Source organism: Salmo salar, chromosome 13 (assembly GCF_965601325.2).
Source record: "Salmo salar chromosome 13, fSalSal1, whole genome shotgun sequence".
Classification (NCBI taxonomy): Eukaryota; Metazoa; Chordata; class Actinopteri; order Salmoniformes; family Salmonidae; genus Salmo; species Salmo salar.
In genome coordinates, this window is record NC_138303.1 from 94,499,677 (window position 1) to 94,522,060 (window position 22,384).

At 42.0% G+C, this 22,384-nt stretch overlaps 2 protein-coding genes across 4 annotated transcripts in view; both read left to right on the forward strand.

Annotated features, from left to right (window-relative positions):
* Positions 1–11,910, forward strand: part of LOC101448024 (melanopsin-B) — a 33,358-nt gene extending 21,448 nt beyond the window's left edge. Inside the window, exons 5-9 of the mRNA XM_082959753.1 lie at positions 1,206–1,367; positions 3,479–3,586; positions 5,538–5,712; positions 9,497–9,628; positions 10,488–11,910. Of these exons, the coding sequence (XP_082815879.1) occupies positions 1,206–1,367; positions 3,479–3,586; positions 5,538–5,712; positions 9,497–9,628; positions 10,488–10,814 (904 nt within the window). The 3' untranslated portion in view covers positions 10,815–11,910. The remainder of the gene's footprint in view (positions 1–1,205; positions 1,368–3,478; positions 3,587–5,537; positions 5,713–9,496; positions 9,629–10,487) is intronic.
* A 5,237-nt stretch (positions 11,911–17,147) lies between these two features.
* The window catches only part of LOC106568185 (PDZ and LIM domain protein 5), a 108,938-nt gene continuing 103,701 nt past the window's right edge, over positions 17,148–22,384 (forward strand). For all 3 annotated transcript variants that reach the window (XM_014138300.3, XM_014138301.3, XM_014138302.3), the window contains exon 1: positions 17,148–17,449. The gene's annotated coding sequence lies outside the window, so the exon portion shown is untranslated. The remainder of the gene's footprint in view (positions 17,450–22,384) is intronic.

Genomic DNA, 22,384 nt, shown 5'->3' on the forward strand with positions numbered 1-22,384 from the left:
CATCCCAGAAGAAAAATAACGAACAGCGAACTCGCGTGCATGCGTGCCACGAGACACCTGTCCTCAGACTGGCCACTGATTGACCGAGCCACAATTTTCTGCCCGGTAACAGGATATGGATGAAACCAGTTTCTAAAGATTGTTGACAGCCAAGGAAGCCTTAGGAGGTGCATCGTAAACCCTATGTCACTGTAGTTTCTCAAGGGATTCAAAAGAAGAATTACATTTCTCTTTTTCTGGGCCAGAGTAGTAACCTGTTTAAATTGGGTACGTTTTTCATCCGGCTGTGAAAATACTGCCCCCTAGCCCCAAGATTAAGTAAAAATCTAAAAGTATTTGGTTATAAATTTAAGTATCAAAAGTAAATGTATGGAGTAAAAAGTTCATTATTTTCTTCAGGAATGTAGTGAAGTAAAATAGTAAAGTAAAGTACAGATACCCCAAAAAACGACTTAAGTAGTACTTCAAATTATTAGTGTTAAGAGAATGCCAAGAGTGTGCAAAGCTCTCATCAAGGCAAAGGTTGGCTACTTTGAAGAATCTCAGATATATTTGCATTTGTGTCACGTCCTGACCAGTAAAAGGGGTTATTTGTTATTGTAGTTTGGTCAGGGGGTGGCAGGGGTTGTTTGTTTTGTGTGGTTCGGGTTTTTTGGTTTATGTTCTACATTTTCTATTTCTATGTGTTTATCTAGTTTTTCTGTTTCTATGTTGGGGTTTTGGTAGGACCTCCAATTAGAGACAGCTGGTTGTCGTTGACTCTAAATGGAGGCTATATTTAGTTGGGGTTTGTTTCACTTGTGTTTTGTGGGTGGTTGTTCCTAGTATAGTCTGTGCACCTTACTGGACTGTTTTCGGCGTTTGTTTTGTTTAAGTGTCTTCTCGTTAATAAAGTAAAGAAGATGATCAATATACCTGCTGCATTTTTGGTCCAATCCTTATGACGACCGTGACAGTTTGTTTAACACTTTTTTGCTTACTACATGATTCAATATGTGTTATTTCATAGTTTTGATGTCATCACTATTATTCTACAAAGTAGAAAATAGTAAAAATAAAGAAAAACCTTGAATGAGTAGGTGTGTCCAAACTTTTGAGTGGTACACACACACACACACATACACACACATACATTCAGATGATGGGGCCCTCTGGCTGTCTGTCTTCCTCTGACATTCTCTCCATCCCCTCTCCATTGCCCACAGAGACATGGAGAAACTGGGCAGTCAGGTGAGGAAGTCCACCCTCATCCAGCAGCAGTCCATCAAGACAGAGTGGAAGCTGGCCAAGATTGCCTTTGTGGTCATCATCGTCTATGTGATGTCCTGGTCTCCCTATGCCTGCGTCACCCTCATCGCCTGGGCTGGGTAACTATGGAGTGGGGTTCAGTCCCCATATTCATAAAGCGTTTCAGTAGAATTGCTGAACTAGGATAAGTTTATCCTGTTTTTAGACAATTTTGAATAAGATTACATGGACATGGGGGAACTGATCCTTGATCAGCACTCGTACTCTGAAAAACTTTATGAATTATGCGCAAAGATCTACACTACATGGCCAAAAGTATGTTGACGCCTTCTCGTTGAACATCTCATTCCAAAGTCATGGGCATTAATATGGAGTTGGTCACCCCCTTCGCTGCTATAACAGCCTCCACTCTTCTGGGAAGACTTTCCATTAGATGTTGGAACATTGCTGCGGGACTTGCTTCCATTCAGCCACAAGAGCATTAGTGAGATTGGGAACTGATGTTGGGGGATTAGGCCTGGCTCGCAGTCAGCATTCCAATTAATCCCAAAGGTGTTCGATGGGGCTCTGTGGAGGCCAGTCAAGTTCTTCCACACCGATCTCAACAAACCATTTCTGTTTGGACCTCGCTTTGTTCAGGCTATTCCCCAAACTGTTGCCACAAAGTTGGAAGCACAGAGTCGTCTAGAATTTCATTTTATTCTGTAGCGTTAAGATTTCCCTTCACTGAAAATAAATTGCCTAGCCCAAACCATGAAAAACAGCCCAAGACCATTATTCCTCCTCCACCAAAATTTCAGTTGACACGCATTGGGGCAGGCATATGTAGCGTTCTCCTAGCATCTGCAAAACTCAGATTCGTCCATCGGACAGCCAGATGGTGAAGCGTGATTCATTATTCCAGAGAATGCGTTTCTACTGCTCCAGAGTCCAATGGCAGTGAGCTTTACACCACTCCAGCTGACGCTTGATATTTCGCATGGGGATCTTAGGCTTGTGTGTGGCTGCTTGGCCATGGAAACCCATTTCATGAACAGTTCTTGTGCTGACATTGCTTCCAGAGGCAGTTTGGAACTTGGTAGTGAGTGTTGCAACAGAGGACAGATGATTTTTACGCGTTTCGCGCTTCAGCACTTGCCGGACCTGTTCCGTGAGCTTGTGCGGCCTACCACTTCGTGTCTGAGCCGTTGTTGCTCCTAGACGTTTCCACTTCCCAATAACAGCATTTACAGTTGACCGGGGCAGCTCTAGCAGGGCAGAAATTTGATGAACTGTTTTGTTGAAAGTCACTGAGCTCTTCAGTACGGGCCATTCTACTGCCAGTGTTTGTCTATGGAGATTGAATGGCTGTGTACTCAATTTTATACACCTGTCAGCAATGTGTGTGGCTGAAATAGCCGAAGCCAGTAATTTGAAGGGGTGACCATATACTTTTGGCCATGTAGTGTACTTGTTGAGACACTTAGGCAATGATTATAGTTCGAGGGCATGTGAGCTGGGTATGAATGATCAAGAGGCATGAATAGGGGTTTTATCTGACTGTGTTGATTCAGATATGAAGCTGAGAATTTTTGTACTGCAGAACTTTGTGGTAATGCCGAAGAATCGGTGATACATTCTCAACGAAAATCACTCCAAATCCTCAGAGTAAGGCTGGGATTGGTGCCGAATAGCAGGCACGTCTGTCGAAGAGGTGAGAGTCTGAGACAGACTGTTTTGGGAGTTTCGAAAACGTTGTTTCAAACAGAGACTGTTTGAAACAGATGGTTTTGAGAGTTGTGTATGGGGAGCGTCCTGTACGTACTGCAGCAGCTTGGCCATGAGTGTACTGTTAAGGCCTTACTCACACCTCCAAGTGAGTGGATGTGAAGAGATGAAGTGCAGTCTGTCGGAGAGAAAGGGATTATTAAGCGTGTGATTCCTCATTCTCACTAGGCGACACTTTTGGGCCACTGCCGAGCCATACAAACAGGCTGCACAGGAGCTACCTAGGCAGGCAGTGCAAACAGGGTGACCAAGGCACAGACAGGCAGGGACTGACCAACGCATGACTGACCATCCACAGACATACTGTACACACACATACAGTTAAGACTCCAATCTTATTGTTTGAGGGTGGAAGCAGAGCAGAATGGAATACTGCCATGTGTCAGTAAAACCTGAAGGGTTCAGAAAACTTGACATACCTGTGAGGCTTGTAGTGTCCTATTCATATTATCTCTCCTTTCAGCTATGGACGTGCCCTCAGCCCCTACTCCAAGGCCGTCCCTGCTGTCATCGCCAAAGCCTCAGCCATCTATAACCCTTTCATCTATGCCATCATCCACTCTAAGTACAGGTGAGTACAGTCATCTCAATGTCTCCCTCCACTAGGGCACAACTCAAAACATCTTGGAAGAATCTCAGTTGCATACTCCTCGCGTCTTTTCTCCTCTCATCTCTCCTCTGTCATGACGTTGCCCTCTTTGAGTACAGGGAGGACAGTTGACCCCCTCCCCCTTGCACCATCCCCCAACCTACCTCCCCCCACCCAGGTCCTGTGTGAAGGGGTGGTAAAATTCCAGAGGAGAATCACTTGCCACATGGCCCATAGAGAGACACAGGAAATTCTTCCAACTCACAGAATTGGGGAACCGAACGACATTTATGTTCTGGAGAAGGTATAAAAGATTGGTGAAGAATCCAGCTACGAACTGGTCCGCTTGGTACAATTTTGTGATACTCAGAAGAGACAATATAGCCATATTACCATAAAACTGTTTATATAATAGCCTCAGCTATGGGACTTGCATCCAAATGGTGGTATAAAATGTATTAATTAGGATAAAGCTATTTGTAATACGTTGAGATGCCATGTACTGATGTTAATGTGATAGAATGTATTTCTGTTCAAAAGCTTAGATCAGTCATCGGCACGCCCCCCAGGGACATGGACAGGACAAGGCGTCATGTGACAAGCCTGTTCTATGTTCACTTATAAAACCCCACCTAGAAATTATTTCTTGAGACCAGCTTACCTCAGAAGAGAGAGCCAAGGTTTGACCATCCAATTACTCTACTGAAAGTTAACTATATCACTTGGTTAAACTTTTAGACTATCGAGACCGACAGAATAAGAACAAGTCTTTGATATTAATTATTAGTCTGCAGCTAAGTAAATTATATCATTGAACGCGAAGACCAACGAAATATCCATTCTATAACGACATTAATGAATGTCGCTTTGAAAGATCCATTCTAACCGAGAGAGAGAGAGAGAGAGAGAGAGAGAGAGAGAGAGAGAGAGAACTCTCCAACAGAACGACTCTCCAACAAGGATCACGATGACACACTGAGCGTAAATATATATTGATTGCAATTGTTCCCGAATGAGTGAGCGTTCATGTACAAAGGATTACCATATCAATTGTTAATATTTATCAACTCTGTGTGCCTCCTCAGTTGCCCTTTATTACCCTTTGTTTAACAGGCCGCCATGCCTGTTTAGCCCACTAGGGCACATTACTCTACCAATTCTTTGTGACGATAATTACTGTTTGCATGCTTTCTGTGAATTACTTAGTTTAGTAAATAAATTATTTTAAGACAATTGATGTATGGATGACTTTAGTAAAGGCTGGATTCGTGCAGATACAACAATTTATGACGTTTGGAATGAGACTGGACGCGAGGTAAAATACACCATTTAAACCAGAAGATAATCGGCCTATACTATAATATAATATATAATGTTATAATATAGGAAAGGTATATTAGGAAAATTATAACTTTGTAATCTGAATATTTTCCTTGGTGCCCCGATCTCCTAGTTAATTATAGCTAAACGATTAATCAGTTTAATCGCGTGATAATAATTACAGGGAGTTATTTTGATAAACATGTCTTCAGTCTAATGGTGCCCCAAAGACACGACACCTCCTTCACAAAACGATTTGGAGGTAGAAGGTCAGAGGGGAAGGACCTCTAGCTTTCTCATACAATGGGTTTTGATAAGGAGGCAAGAAGAGAGGATGCAAGGAGTACGCAGTTGAGATTCTCCCTTAGTTATGTACTGTCTTAACCTGTCATAACCTAAGGTTTGTTTTGGCAAGTTGCCCCCAGGGCTCCTTTGGTGTGATTGGGCTTGGCCATCCAGATGAGACTCTTGTAACAACTGACTTGTTAACTTACAACTGACTTAGGTGATGATGACAGTAGGGAGGGTTTGGTGTACTGCGTGCTTGACATTCTATCCCTCCTTCCCCTTGCCACTCCCCTTTCCTTTCTCCTTTGTTGACTCTCCCATACAGAGACACTCTGGCAGAGAAGGTTCCCTGTCTGCACTTCCTGGCCCAACCACACAGGAAGGGCTGTATCTCTATGTCCAACAGCGAGTCCTCCTTCAGGGACCCTATGCTCAGCAGACAGTCCTCCACCTCCAAGACCAAGTTCCATAAAGTGTCCTCCATGTCCACCGGAGACACAGTGAGTTGTTGTGCTTACTGTACCAGTCAAAAGTTTGGACACACCTACTCATTCAAGTGTTTTTCTTCATTTTTACTATTTTATACATTGTAGAATAAGAGTGAAGACATCAAAACTAAACTATGAAATAACACATATGGAATCATGTAGTAATCAAAAATATATTTTAGATTTGAGATTCTTCAAAGTAGCCACTCTTTGACTTGATGACAGCTTTACACACTTTTGACATTCTCTCATCCAGCTTCATGAGGTAGTCACCTGGAATGCATTTCAATTAACAGGTGTGCCATGTTAAAAGTTAATTTGTGGAATTTCTTTCCTTCTTAATGCGTTTGAGCCAATCAGTTGTGTTGTGACAAGGTATGGGTGGTATACAGAAGATAGCCCTATTTGGTAAAAGACCAAGTCCATATTATGGCAAGAACAGCTTAAATAAGCAAGGAGAAATGACAGTCCATCATTACTTTAAGACATGAAGGTCAGTCAATATGGAACATTTTGTCACGTCCTGACCATAGTAAGTTGTTATTTTCTATGGTAGAGTAGGTCAGGGCATGATGGGGGGGGGGGGGGGGTTTGTCCGTTTTTGTATTTCTATGTTTAGTTTCTAGTTTTATATTTCTAGGTTGGGTTTTGTTTGGCATGACCTCCAATTAGAGGCAGCCGGTTGTCGTTGGCTCTAATTGGAGGCCATATTTAAGTTGATGTTTGTCCCACTTGTGTTTTGTGGGTGATTATATTTTGTGAGTGTGTTTGTTCCTTCTGCGTCATGGTTTGTTGTTTTGTTCTGTCTGTTTATTTTGTATCGCATTAAGTTTCATGGTCCAATAAATATGTGGAACGAAACCGACGCTGCATTTTGGTCCGATCATTCGAACAGCCGTGACACATTTCAAGAACTTTAAAAGTTTCCTCAAGTGCAGTCGCAAAAACCATCAAGCATGATGATGAAACTGGCTCTCATGAGGACCGCCACAGGAATGGAAGATCCAGAGTTACCTTTGCTGTAGAGGATAAGTTCATTACAGTCAACTGCACCTCAGATTGCAGCCCAAATAAATGCTTCACAGAGTTCAAGTAACAGACACATCTCAACATCAACTGTTCAGAGGAGACTGCGTGAATTAGGCCTCCATGGTCAATTTGCAGCAAAGAAACCACTACTAAAGGACACCAATAAGAAGAAGAGACTTGCTGGGGCCAAGAAACATTCGACCGGTGGAAATCTGTCCTTTGGTTTGATGAGTCCAAATGTTTTATTTTTGGTTCCAACTGTTGTGTCTTTGTGAGACGCAGGGTAGGTGAATGGATGATCTCCTTATATGTAGTTCCCACCGTGAAGCATGGAGGAGGAGGTGTGATGGTGTGGGGGTGCTTTGCTGGTAACACTGTTTGTGATTTATTTAGAATTCAAGGCACACAACCAGCATGGCTACCACAGCATTCTGCAGCGATACGCCATCCCATCTGGTTTGTGCTTAGTTGGACTATCTTTGTTTTTCAACAGGACAATGAACCAACACACCTCCAGGTTGTGTAAGGGCTATTTGACCAAGAAGGAGAGTGATAGAGTGCTGCATCAAATGATCTGGCCTCCACAATCACTTGACCTTCTACCCAATTGAGATGGTTTGGGATGAGTTGGACTGCAGAGTAAAGGAAAAGCAGCCAACAAGTGCTCAGCATATGTGGGATCTCCTTCAAGATTGTTGGAAAAGCATTTCTCATGAAGCTGGTTGAGAGAATGCCAAGAGTGTGCAAAGCTGTTGTCACAACTTCCGCCGAAGTCGGTTCCTCTCCTTGTTCGGGCGGCGGTCGACGTCGCCGGTCTTCTAGCCATCGCCGATCCACTTTCATTTTCCATTGGTTTTGTTTATGTTTCCCACACACCTGGTTATCATTTCCCAATTACTGGTCATGTATTTAACCCTCTGTTTCCCCCATGTCTTTGTGTGTGATTGTTTATTGTTAAGGTCGGTACGTTTCCGGCTGGTTTGTTCCGGGTGCTGTGTTCACCCGTGTTGGATGGCAACCATTATTGTTTGCACATTGTTTTTGTTACTTTGTGCTATTTTCTCTAGTAAAGTGTGTTGTTCACTCATCTCTGCTCTCCTTCGCCTGACTTCATGCACCAGCTACACCCACCGCCTGACAGCTGTCATCAAGGCAAAGGGTGGCTACTTTGAAGAATGTCAAACATAAAATATATTTTTGATTTGTTTAATTAACACTTTTTTGGTTACTACATCATTCCATGTGTGCCATGTCATAGTTTTGATGTCTTCACTATTATTCTACAATGTAGAAAATAGTAAAAATAAAGAAACTTTTTTGACTGGTACTGTGTATACTGTATATAACTTTTTTAACAATATCACAAGACATATACCATATAATGTAGCAGTATTTAAGTCTAATCTCCAAATCTGTTTAAGACTTTGTCTTATGCATCGTTGGTATAACCAGGGGCGTCATGCACCCCAAAAATATAAGGGGGCACAAAATACGCGAGGATGGCTGATGAGTGGGGCTAGGCCCCTTGTCTGTAAGTTGGAGAATTTTGCTATGTTTTATACCTGAAACAGATTTTCCATGCAATCTAGAGCCATAATCATTATGTTTAATTCTATGTCAAAAATATATTCGTTTTTTCAGAATATCTAAGCATATCTCTTGAGCTGTTTGTATCCTCCTGACTGGTGGTTCTTTTAAAAAATAAAATAAATATGCTTCTGTGCATCTCTGCTAAAATCTAGGTAAAAGATTGAAGAACATGTGAGTCTTATTCAGTACATTTAGTTCTTGCTTGCTTTTCTCAAGTTTACCAACCTTGCCAGCAGGCATGCCAGCTAAGATAGTTAGACAAGCTAGCTACTCTAACTTGATTGATAGCCTGAAATGGCCTCAATAACTAGCTAGTTATGAGGTTGGGAGATTGGGAACTTATCTGGGCTAGCTAAAGACAAAGTTGCTAAATGGCAACAAAAAATGTTATTTATTTATTATTAAAAAGTAAATAAATAAATAAAAGGACAAATCTGAGGGGACGCGTGCCCTGTGCCTCTATGGGCATAACCCACAATAACTTCACTATGTGTTTACATGCTGGATTGGAGATCAGCTGCTGAGTGGGGACAAAGACAAAAAAACCTTCTGGGGCTGAGACACAAACTCCCTGACACATCCCAGGGCTCTTTGCTATCTGGCTGTCACACACAGGCGTCCAGCAGCACTGCAATAACTTGACTATGTGTACATGCTGGATTAGAGCTCAGCTGCTGAGTGAATAACTGGCTAACACACAGCAGCACACCAGGAGCTGTTGGTCTGATGATCTCTATATCGGGGTTCTGTGTGTTTGATGTGGGAGGCCCATGGGGAGAGGTCTGTAGGGGAAATAGGTGTCCCTTCACATTACCTCTGAGCCCTTTCAGAGCTGTGTGCCCAGTGTCCACTGGTCTAGGGAGGGGTAGCAGGGCCCACGTGCCATGGGCAGGCTCAGTACTTTTATGGCTGCCGGTTCCATTTTAGACCTTCTGCAAGTGCTTAGTCCACACACACACAACTAAACACTAGGATGTCCATATCCTGGACATCCTACAGTTGTGTCCAAAAACAAAGGATTTACCCAATAATCCCCCTCCAATTTTCGAGTTTTCAGAGTTATCTAGGCATACTTTCTTGAAACTGAATGTACAGCTACATTACATATTTGGACCTGGATGACTTGGCTAACTTGGACCTGGCTGACTTCGACCTGTGTTGTGTGTAACTTTCACAGCAGGTGTGGAGTGACGTGGAGCTGGACCCCTTCGACCAGCAGAGCCAGTCTCTGAGAATCAGCCACTCCTCTGGAGCTCTGAGAGTGAAGGAGTGCAGACAGTCAGCCCAAGAGCAGGCAGAAAAAGGTAAGGTACGGGTTCAAATCAAATCAAACTTTATTTGTCACATGCGCCGAATACAACAAGTGTAGACCTTACCGTGAAATGCTTACTTACAAGCCCTTAACCAACTGCGCAGTTCAAGAAAGATTTAAGAAAATATTTTGCAAATAAATTAAAGTAAAAATTAGAAAAAGTAACACAAAAAAATAACAATAACCAGGCTATATAAAGGGGGTACTGGTACTGAGTCAATGTGCGGGGGTACAGGTTAGTTGAGGTCATTTTTATATGTAGGTAGGGGTGAAGTGACTGCATAGATAATAAACAGTGAGTAGCAGCAGTGTAAAAACAAATGGAGGGGGGGTGTCAATGTAAATAGTTTGGTGGCGATTTAATTAATTGTTCAGCAGTCTTAAGGCTTGGGGGTAGAAGCTGTTAAGGAGACTTTTGGTCCTAGACTTGGTGCTCCGCTACCACTTGCCGTCCGATAACAGAGAAAACAGTCTATGACTTGGGTGACTGGAGTCTTAGACAATTTTACGGGGCCTTCCTCTGGCACCGCCTGGTATAAAGGTCCTGGGTGGCAGGAAGCATGGCCCAAGTGATGTACTGGGCCGTACACACTACCCTCTGTAGTGCCTTACGGTCAGATGCCGAGCAGTTGCCATACCAGGCGGTGATGCAACAGGTCAGGATGCTCTCGATGGTGCAGGAGTGAGTTGGTGGTTAGAACCTTTCTAAATATTAGCTAATTAAAAGTGATGACGATGGTAAAAATGTCATTCACTGCCCATTTATTTGGTGCTCTAATAGTGTTTGTCTCCCTCAGGCTGCCGTCCCCGAGAGGGGCTCACTGAGCAGCTGTGACCACAACCTGGTGTCTGAATCTGTGACCAGGGAGGAGGCTGGGGAGGGGTGGCAGGAGGAGGAGAAGACCCAGGAGAGACCCCCCCAGTCAGCTCAGGAGGAGGTGGAGGAGCCCCCCCCCCACCACCAGCCTCCTCACCCCCCAGGTCCCCCAGCACCCTGAACAACAACAAACAAAGAGATTCTGCGGTTCCACACATCATCATCAGCCCCTCGTCAGAGACGACGGGGCACTATAAGGGGGAGGAACATGGAGCACAGACCCGTGAGGAGAACATGCTACTGTGCCTGCAGAGCTTAAACTGCTCCAATGAACTGCTGGAGTTGGTTGAAAAGTTTCTCTCCTGAAACCCCCCTGGGGAGTCGGTCTGAAGGCTTTGCTGTATGCATGATGTGTGGATGTGGTACTGTCACAATATTGTACAATACAGACAATAGAGAGCAAGTGAGGATTGTCATGGTCCAAGAAGGTTATACTTATGTTAAATACAATCATCTGCTAATGCTTTCACAACTGTCAGAGTATGTGTAATCTACTGTATGATCTTGACACACTTCTGTCCAGTCTTATGTTTGGCCTTATGTTTTAATGACAAACAAATATCTCATGACAAACAATCCTTTGGTCTCCTACAGCAGGCTACTGAGTAGGTTGTCCTATACCTGCTTTAAGGCCTGAGTAGAATCTACCATCACCGCACAAGAACGTAAGGACACTGTAAAGACTCGGATGGACTTGTTTTTTGGTGATCAACCCAGCAGGTCGAAGGATCTTTCTGAAAGTGTTCATTCTAAAACCAAGAAGCACATAATATGAGGACCAACTGATTCACCAGAAATCAATGAGACAAAAGATCCACTTGATTCAAACCAAATGATGCAGCCCAATCCACATCCAAAACATCTAGACTAGAGAGAGTTAGAAAGGCTCAAGCACTGTTACTATACATACAATACTCTTTCTTTAGGGTGAAACTTTGTGTAAAGGAGGAGTATAGAAAATGTAGTAATTTCCTATGATTTAACCTTTGGAAACTAAATCATATAATTACTGAAATGTTTAGAGTATTTTCTGCTTGACTGTACAAGGTTTGATTACCACTTGTTTTTCAACTGTCTACTACTGGGTTTGTAATCCCCATGGACTGTGGAGCATTTCCTTATTATCTGTCACAAGTACTGTATGTTCTGTTGTATGTGCACATGTACAGTATTTCCTGTAGGTACCAGATTACTATTAAATGATGGGTTTGTACTATGTGTGGCTTTGAGAAGAAGGATGGGGGTTTCTATATCAAACTCTGAATAACCCTGCTCGAACCTAAAGTCCTATTTTGGAAGGGAACTCGATGCCGGAGTGATATTGGTTAGGTGTCTACCTATGGGATATGTGTTATTTTAGATGAGGAAATACTTTTACTGCATAAACTCAAATTGCACCCGTGTCTGCTTCCTTGAAATTCTTTCAGGTAGACCTACCAATTTGAGGCATGATAAAACGAGGCAGTTATAGTAATGGAATTGCTTCACCCTTTCTCACCCAAATTCTCTTTCAACTTCTTTTTTGCTCCAGAATATCCAGAGGACTTTACAGCTTATACAGTTATATAATTGTATGAGAGCTTCCCACCATGGACGACTTCTGCAGACCAATAGCTCCAGCTGAGGCACAAAGGCATCAGAATGAGAAGCTCAACCTCGTCATGCAGCAGAATGCAAGGCCCTCTCTGACCTCAGTGGACTCAAAGAGCTTAAGGGACGCCCACCATACAACATGCTTTTCTCACATGATTATTTGTGTGTGTGTGTGGGTGTCTGTGTGTGTGACAGTGTGTGTGTGTGTGCGTGTGTACTGTCTGTCTGTCTGTGGGAGGTGTTGAATGTGTGAAGGCTTGGCGACATGACGCTGCCTTCCCCCCTGACACAACTATTTACTGATCATATCCTCATGTAGCCTGACGGGTGTCTAAAGCTATATGAGATTAACATCTTGTGCAGTAATGGGTTTTGATGTTTTCAATCATTTTCAATAACCACATTGGTTTGAGTGTTATGTTAGCTGATCTTGGAAAATGTATAAGCTTTTGTGGTGTTAGAAATTGACCATTGACTAGATTTAAAGACAGCAGAGCTCTTTGTTATGCTTAGTTAGTTCAGTTCATTGAAGCATGCATGCGTTCAGTGGCATAGGCGCACCCATTCCTTGAATCATATTCGATAAACGTGAATCACTGCCGAGCAATATCAATTAAATGTCAAGTTGTGTGCTCAGTGATCATTTCTCATCTCCAGGATTGAGCACAATTATCTAGGTAACACTTCACCTGAAACAGTTGTTGTGATGCTAATGCACCTCTACCATAAAAATGATGTAACACCTACTGTGCATTTTATTTTCAGGTATTACTGTGTTATGGCATGTATACTGTAAGTGTACCTGTTGCTCCTCTCTATCCAGATCTTTGAGGGTACAGCGTGACGATTATGAGGGTATATGGCTCATGAGGTCTTCATGAGGTTGAACTATAAATCCATCTATTGCATTTTTTTGTGTGACTAATTTCTCTTTCTTAACATTTACAGTAGCTTGTTGCTGTTTTGGACCAGGACCAGGTGAGTGAACCATCTGTCTCTCCACTGAATGTCATTGATCAGTTTAAAACAGAACATGCTGTAGGACAATCAGCAGAGAAATACAAAAATGCTACCCTTATCAACTGATGTCAGACACCCGTTGAGGTTAAAACATGACTTTATCAGCTAATGATCTCAACTCATAAAAGTACATAATCCCCTGTATACCACCTCTGACTCCTGGGCAGCAGCTCCTCCTGTTTCAGCGTACATCGCCTCCAAAAACTTCCCCTGTTACCCTTCGGTTACGCCCAGATTCTCTCCAGCTCTCAGCTCCACTCCATTAGCCTCTTTGAAGACCCTCCTGGAGCTCTTCCAATACATTTTGGATCTCAATTTCCTTTCGTGGTGTGCCTTGTAGTTTGACTTGATGGGAAGCTCTTGAAATACCTATAACTTACTGAATTACATTTTAAGACAACAAAACTAATCTATATTTATTATTATTCTACTACAGTCAAAGCACTAGTGTTGAATATCTATAAGGGTATAAGAAGTACTATCTGAAGGTGGTGGTCTTCATTGCTTGTGTAACAAAGTAAAAAAAAATCCCTTCACAGGTGCAGAGAAATAAATTACTTTGAGCAAAGAAGCAAAGGAGGAAGGCACATATGCATTGAAAGTACAATATGGTGAAAACAACAAGTCCTGCTCTATTGAGCCTCACAAGCCACTTATTTTTGTGTCCTTGTCATACACAAGTTGAATGGTTCTGGTCTTTAACAAGAGTTGATATATATAAAGTAGTCTGTCACTTACCAGGATCAGAGTGTGTGCATCTCCCTCTTTTAAGATTGTACAGTTCAGGGTATTGTTGGCATTGCTGTGCGGGGATAAACTGTATAGGCAGTTGGCATTGCTGCATAACCCATCAATCAGAGTAACTACAGTTGAAGTCGGAAGTTTACATACACCTTAGCCAAATACATTTAAACTCAGTTTTTCACAATTCCTGACATTTAATCCTAGTAAAAATTCCCTGTTTTAGTTCAGTTAGGATCACCACTTTATTTTAAGAATGTGAAATGTCAGAATAACAGTAGAGAGAATGAATTTTTTCAGCTTTTATTTCTTTCATCACATTCCCAGTGGGTCAGAAGTTTACATACACTCAATTAGTATTTGGTAGCATTGCCTTTAAATTGTTTAACTTGGGTCAAACGCTTCGGGTAGCCTTCCACAAGCTTCCCACAATAAGTTCTGTGAATTTTGGCCCATTCCTCCTGACAGAGCTGGTGTAACTGAGTCAGGTTTGTAGGCCTCCTTGCTCGCACACGCTTTTTCAGTTCTGCCCACAAATGTTCTATAGGATTGAGGTCAGGGCTTTGTGATGGCCACTCCAATACCTTGACTTTGTTGTCCTTAAGCTATTTAGCCATAACTTTGGAAGTATGCTTGGGTCATTGTCCATTTGGAAGACCCATTTGCGACCAAGCTTTAACTTCCTGACTGATGTCTTGAGATGTTGTTTCAATATATCCACATCATTTTCTTTCATCATGATGCCATCTATTTTGTGAAGTGCACCAGTCCCTCCTGCAGCAAAGCACCCCCACAACATGATGCTGCCACCCCCATGCTTCACGGTTGGGATGGTGATCTTCAGCTTGCATGCCTCCCCATTTTTCCTCCAAACATAACGATAGTCATTATGGCCAAACAGTTCTATTTTTGTTTCATCAGACCAAAGGATATTTCTCCAAAAAGTACAATCTTTGTCCCCATGTGCAGTTGCAAACCGTAGTCTGGCTTTTTTATGGCGGTTTTGGAGCAGTGGCTTCTTCCTTGCTGAGCAGCCTTTCAGGTTATGTCAATATAGGACTCGTTTTACTGTGGATATGGATACTTTTGTACCTGTTTCCTCCAACATCTTCACAAGGTCCTTTGCTGTTGTTCTGGGATTGATTTGTGCTTTTCGCACCAAAGTATGTTCATCTCTAGGAGACAGAACGCGTCTCCTCCCTAAGAGGTATGACGGCTGCATGGTCCCATGGTGTTTATACTTGTGTACTATTGTTTGTACAGATAAACATGGTACCTTCAGGCGTTTGGAAATTGCTCCCAAGGATGAACCAGACTTGTGGAGGTCAACACTTTTTTTCTGAGGTCTTGGCTGATTTCTTTTGATTTTCCCATTATGTCAATCAAAGAGTTTGAAGGTAGGCCTTGAAATACATCCACAGGTACACCTCCAATTGACTCAAATGACGTCAATTAGCCTATCAGAAGCTTCTAAAGCCATGACATCATTTTCTGGAATTTTCCAAGCTGTTTAAAGGCACAGTCAACTTAGTTGTGTATGTAAACTTCCGACCCACTGGAACTGTGATACAGTGAATTATAAGTTAAATAATCTGTCTGTAAACAATTGTTGGAAAAATGACTTGCGCCAAAAGTGTAGTTTGTTAACAAGAAATTTGTGGAGTGGTTGAAAAACAAGTTTTAATGACTCCAACCTAAGTATATTTAAACTTACGACTTCAACTGTAAGACCACAATGGCTTCTCCGGCTTTAAGACTACTGGGATCCTTGTTGGTTCATTTGCGGTGTTGATGTTGGAGCCTGACCTCCAATCAGGGCTATGAAGAAGAAAGAGGAATCATTTACAGTTTTCTATTTAACCACTAGAGGGCACACCTAATCTGAGCATATAATACAACTCTCAACTACGTTCTCAACAAATGGCAAGAGGAAACGTACACAGGCCAATGTGATATGCCTAATTTGTGGTTAGGAACTGTGTCAATTTCTGACTGGAAAAATTAGACAATGAAACATTTTAGTTACTTGAGTACTCTTTGATCGCCAGCTGAAAATGATTGCAAAGAATAGGCCAAATTGACAGAAATAACACAATTTTGTAATTACAATAAATAAAGCCATCACTGACAGAGACATTGCAATCCAACCAACAGTACTTAGCTGTACTGAACAAAGCAAGGGTACCTCACATGCAAAACACACACCAGTCCTGCTTTAAACATCATTCCTGGTCTATTTTTACTTCATCAGACAAGACATTCACAGATGCTACTATTTCCATTGTGGTTCAAATAAACCTCTAGCTATCTGCTGGCATGAGCCTCTCGCTCCCCTGTAGGCCAGAGGCCTGCAACGGAAAGAATGACATCAGCACCCACTGATGCAAATCAACCAGTTGATTCACTCACGCTGTGTTTAGTTTCTGTACACGGGGAACAGTGGGTTAACTGCCTTGCTCAGGGACATGCGGCAGATTTGAACCTTTCGGTTACTGGCACAACGCTCCTACCAGCCAGATGTAGTGTATATATTTCAAACTATATTTTACTATGTAACTACTGTGTAAAAAAGTGATGTATATGTAGAATGTACATGTAACAAAAAAGAAAAAGGTGTAAAAACAAAGTTATTTTTGTCCTCTGAAGGTGGTGGATAGGCCCAAAAAAAACACACAAAAAAACCCAACATCAATCAAATGAACGTTAAATAAAAAAGATGAAGACAACTCTGAGATAATTACTAAAGTTGACAGATGCTCAGTTGAGTCAAACCTCATTTGAATAATGATAGTACAGGACAGTGGACCAGCAGTCAACTTTAACACACACTCCTATCTAGACTAGACCAGCCAAATAACCACCATAATTACAATAAATAAAGCCATCACTGACAGAGACATTGCAATCCAACCAACAATTATTCCCCTCCTTTAGTCCTCTCCCTTTTCTAGACCTCTTCCTTTAACTTAATTGTGTCTTCTTGATCCCCCCTCTTCCCTCCCCTTACACTTTCAATCTCATCCACTTGAGGAAAAAGCCTGTTCATTCTGTTTATCAAGACTCATCCAGACACATTGAAAATAAACCACATTGAAATGAATACAACTAGAAATTCTATGTGTAATAGGCTACATGATAACAATACACTTTACTCTAAACTTCTGTACGATATTTTGATCCAATGACCTTTGAGCAATGGCCTTTTACGTCACCCTTTATTTAGTATCACTTTGATTTGTCAAGCATAAAGGCTAAGGCATAGGCTGTGCTTGAATCTTCTGTGAGTTTTTCTTCATCTAAAATTGGACCAATATTCTTAGCAAGTGGGTACAAATGTAACCATCTTGAAAGTAACATTTATACATTTTACTTTTACATTTTGCAACATTGTCGAGTTGACCGAAGTAACCGGTATTCCCCGCCTACCATGCTCCAGTCAGACGACATATAGGGCGATGCGGAAGTCATAGTTCCGTTAACTTCAGTTTATTCCGTTTAGTCTGAAATTTGTGGTAGCGGTAGAACAGTCGCACGCTTTCACATCGCAACACCTCGACAAAACCGTCTGTGACTCATCCACAAAAAAGGTGAGTACAATTGGTACACAGGGGGACAGACACAAATTGAATAGGAAAACTATTCGAGATTAAATGGATAGATATTGTTAGGCTACTTTTGTTTTAGTTTAAAGGAGATACGAGCAAGTGCGCGAGGCAAGAATAAGCAACAACTTGTAGTCACACCGCACTCACCCACCTACAACACACCATATGGAGGGTGGCTGATACTTAATTGTAGCCAAGTTTGTGATATAGTCATAAAAAGGTGTGTTTGAAGTCATTTGTCATTTATAGACAGTTTACAGGTTGATATAACATGTTATGGTGTTGGTATGCCATCAGTGACTCAATAACTAACTACTACAGAGAGAGAGAAATTGGAATTAATGTAGGCTACTACTTGGTGTACTTATTTTTGTATTATTTTTTTATGGGCAGTAGCCGAGTTAGTATTGCAGTGTAGCCTTATACTTGGCAAGGAAAGGGAACGTGTTGAGATCTGTGTGAAAATTGTGAAAGGTCTTTCCTGCCCTGTGCGTTGTACCATAATAGGGTGTGTAAGACACGCATGCATGGGCATGAAGTAACGCTTTGTTCAATATTAAACTGAGCATAGTGTATCTTGGATATTGCCAAGGCTCCCTTCCTAAAACGTTGTCATGTCTCACTTGGGTGAGGGTTCTGTTCACATATTAATATCTGTAATTTCAGGAGCTTTTATCAAATGTCTTTTCAGTGAATATCAGAGAGAACTTTTAAAGCTTTTTTTTAATCAGGTGATTTGTGTACATACAGTCGACCTGTATGTCCTTTTTTCATAAGCAGTTATAAGCAGTCTTATGGTGGACTCAGACATGAAGCTGCTGTGGATTTAGTATACAGTATAATAAAGGGAATCTGTGTCTTGTGAAGCTGACATTTGTCTTGGACTTTCTAGTGATGTACTTCTGTTCAGTGGCGACCGGCATTTCTGACTAGATAATGGCTTGTTTTTCAACATCTGAGGAAAACGTTCTGAAGGCATAGAAATTACCACAGGACCGTTTCTAGTTATAATAACAGTTCATTGTGTTCATGTGTGGCGTGCTTAGAAAATAATCCATGCATCAGCTGTGCAAACTGATCTGAACCTGCAGACCTTTACCTATACTCAAATATGTGGTGTGAAAGATTTGATCCTTGACCCACTGTTATTGATTTGGTGATTTGCACATTTGGAGAGGTTAGGATGGAAGTCAAAGTTAAAGGTCGGTCCCCATCTTTGCTGGGTTTTTTTTTCTTAGTATGTCCCATATAATTAGTATCAACTATCCATCCGATTGGATATACTCTGAAAACATGTTGATTACCAGATGGTTAGTGCCATGTTATCCTCTTGGTGAACTCTAGGTTGGTGCTGTTTGGCTTGTAATTACCCCTGAACCCTAGATGTATTTAGCTCACCTCAGCAATGGGTCACACTGGAGAGGAGAGAAGGGTGCCGTTAATGACTACCTCATGCCATGTGTGCGTGTGTGTCTGAGGTGGGGGGGTAATGGGTCGTGTGTCCTGTTGTCCTCCAGTTGTATGACCCTCTCCCTCTATCCCCCTCCCTCCCCTCCCCTAACACTGCCACCAGTGTTAAAGAGCTGGTAAAGAGCCCTCTACAGCCATACCTGCTCCAGGTGTGATCAAGACAGTCAGAGAGCCAGTGGGCATGAAGTCTGACACACTGGGGGAGGAGAGAGGATGGGAGGAGTGTGACGTAGGGGTCAGGTGACATGCTGGAGCAGGTGGCGCTCTGGCCCTCAGGGTACACCATTTACTACCTAGGTCACAGTGTGGATTTGTGACCGACAGCATGACTTACAGAACTGAAATATCATGTTTTAGGATGCCAAGGCAGGTATCACTCATGAAATACACCCCACAGTCAGAACATTTGTTTTCTCCTTTTTAAACTGAAATAAGAGGCCCTGTCTGTTTTAGTAGCTGAATCATTGTGGTCCACGTCACCATCAGCCTGTTATCTTTTATGGTGTTTACTGACGTCCCAGGCGGCTATGCTAACAAAGCTAACATCTACGCACATTCCAATAGGAACCATGAAATACTAGTTGAAGTTTACATTAAACTATAATATTTATTACATACAAACACAGTGTGTGTGGACGTGTTTCATTAACATAACACTTTTTCAAGTTCCTGTAAAAACTCCAATCAGTTTTGAAATAAAGATTTATTCACCCATGATGCATCATCTAGAGGGGTAGTTGAGGTTAAGTTAATTTATTTGCTTATATGCCTTCAGAATTAGGTTTTTATTCTCAAACACCCCCCTTTCCCCACCTGGCCGTCTCATTATCAAACGACTAAAAAGGACAAATTGGGGAAAAATCATTACATTTTATAAAAATGTTCTAATCTAAAATATTTAAAATGTATGTGTTATGTTTAACTCAGGCCTTTTAATTAGGGGAGCAATGTTACAAAATATTGGACATTGATTTGTTTATAACTTTTTGGGATTTTATGGAAATTGTGGTAAAATTAAATAGATAACTTCCGATCCTAATCTCAGTGATCCATGAGGACACTTTTGGAAAAATTACACTTGAGAATGTGTTAGCCAAATGTCCGTTTTGTGAGAATGACCCCCTTAGTCCAACCATTTGAAAGCATGTTTACTCCTACAGAGGTGTGTGTGTAGAGATGTACTTGTCCAGTCAGAGTTTTGGCTAACTCCTTCAGAAACTCTTTGTAGTCCTTCCTGGACATGAAAACTCAGTTTGAGTCTGGACTTCTGCTATCTCACTCACTCCTATGTCACAACTCAACTAACAATGATTTAGTTGTTCTGTACTAACAATTCTGCTCATTTTCAATGGAAAAGGAATGTAAAAATTAGAGGTTGACCGATTAATCGTCATGGCCGATTGATTAGGGCCGATTTCAAGTTTTCATAACAATCGGTAATCAGCATTTTTGGATGCCGATTATGGCCGATTACATTGCAATCCACAAGGAAACTGCATGGCAGGTTGACCACCTGTTACGCGAGTGCAGCAAGGAGCCAAGGTAAGTTGCTAGCTAACATTAAACTTACTTTAAAAAACAATCTTAACATAATCACTAGTTAACTACACATGGTTGATATTACTAGGTTAACTAGCTTGTCCTGCGTTGCATATAATCAATGCGGTGGTTAATTTATCATCGAATCACAGCCTACTTCGCCAAACGGGTGATGATTTAACAAAAGCGCATTGCCGAAAAAAGCACAATCTTTGCACAAATGTACCTAACCATAAACATCAATGCCTTTCTTAAAATCAATACACAGAAGTATATATTTTTAAACCTGCATATTTAGTTAAAATAAATTAATGTTAGCAGGCAATGTTAACTAGGGAAATTGTGTCACTTCTCAGTGCAAGCAGAGTCAGGGTATAAGCAACAGTTTAGGCCGCCTGGCTCGTTGTGAACTAATTTGCCAGAATTTAACATAATTATGACATAATATTGAAGGTTGTGCAATGTAACAGCAATATTTAGACTTAGGGTTGCCACCCGTTCGATAAAATACAGAACGGTTCCGTATTTCACTGAAAGAATAAACGTTTTGTTTTCAAAAGGATAGTTTCCGGATTTGACCATATTAATGACCAAAGGCTCGTATTTCTGTGTTTATTATATAATAATTAAGTCTATGATTTAATATTTGATAGAGCAGTCTGACTGAGCGGTGGTAGGCAGCAGCAGGCTCCTAAGCGTTCATTCAAACTTTACTGCGTTTGCCAGCAGCACTTAGCAATGCTTAATGCACAGCGCTGTTTATGACTTCAATGACTTCAAGCTTATCAACTCCTGAGATTAGGCTGGCAATACTAAAGTGCTTAATAGAACATCCAATAGTCAAAGGTATATGAAATACAAATGGTATAGAGGTATAGAGAGAAATAGTCGACGTGTCATAATTCCTATAATAACTACAACCTAAAACGTCTTAACTGGGAATATTGAAGAACTGGGAATATTGAACCACCAGCTTTCATATGTTCTGAGCAAGGAACTTAAACGTTAGCTTTTTTACATGGCACTGCAATTTTACTTTCTGTCACGCCCTGACCGTAGAGAGCCTTTTTATTTCTCTATTTGGTTAGGTCAAGGTGTGATTTGGATGGGCATTCTAGATTATGTATTTCTATGTTGGCCCGATATGGTTCCCAATCAGAGGCAGCTGTCTTTCGTTGTCTCTGATTGGGGATCATATTTAGTCAGCCTTTTCCCACTGGGTTTTTGTGGGATCTTGTTTTTGTATAGTTGCTTTCTGCACTGCATATAGCTTTACATTCGTTTTTGTATTTTGTTGTTTTTCCCGGTGTCATTCTAAATAAAAGAAAATGTACGCCTACCACGCTGCACCTTGGTCTCGTTCCAACAACGGACGTAACAGAAAGATCCCACCTCCAAGTGACCAAGCAGCGTGGCCAGGAGGAGCCGACATCCTGGACATGGGAGGATATCCTGGACGGTAAGGGATCCTGGACGTGGGAGGAGATCCAGGCCGGAATGGATCGCCGTCCATGGGAGCAGACGGAGGCAGCGAGAGAGGAACGGCAACGATATGAGGAATTAGCACAACAACGGAAGCCCGAGAGGCAGCTCCCCCAGATTTTTGGGGGGGGCACACAGGGAGATTGGCAGAGTCAGGGTTTAGACCTGAACCAACTCCCCGTGCTTACCGTGGGGAGCGTGTGACCGGTCAGGCACCGTGTTATGCGGTAATGCGCACTGTATCTCCAGTGCGCATTCACAGCCCAGTGTGCTCGTTGCCGGCTCCCCGCATTTTCCGGGCTAGAGTGGGCATTCAGTCAGGACGGGTTGTGCCGGCTCAGCGCTCCTGGTCTCAAGTACGCCTCCTCGGTCCAGGATATCCTGCGCCGGCTCTACGCACTGTGTTGCCAGTGCGCCTTCACAGCC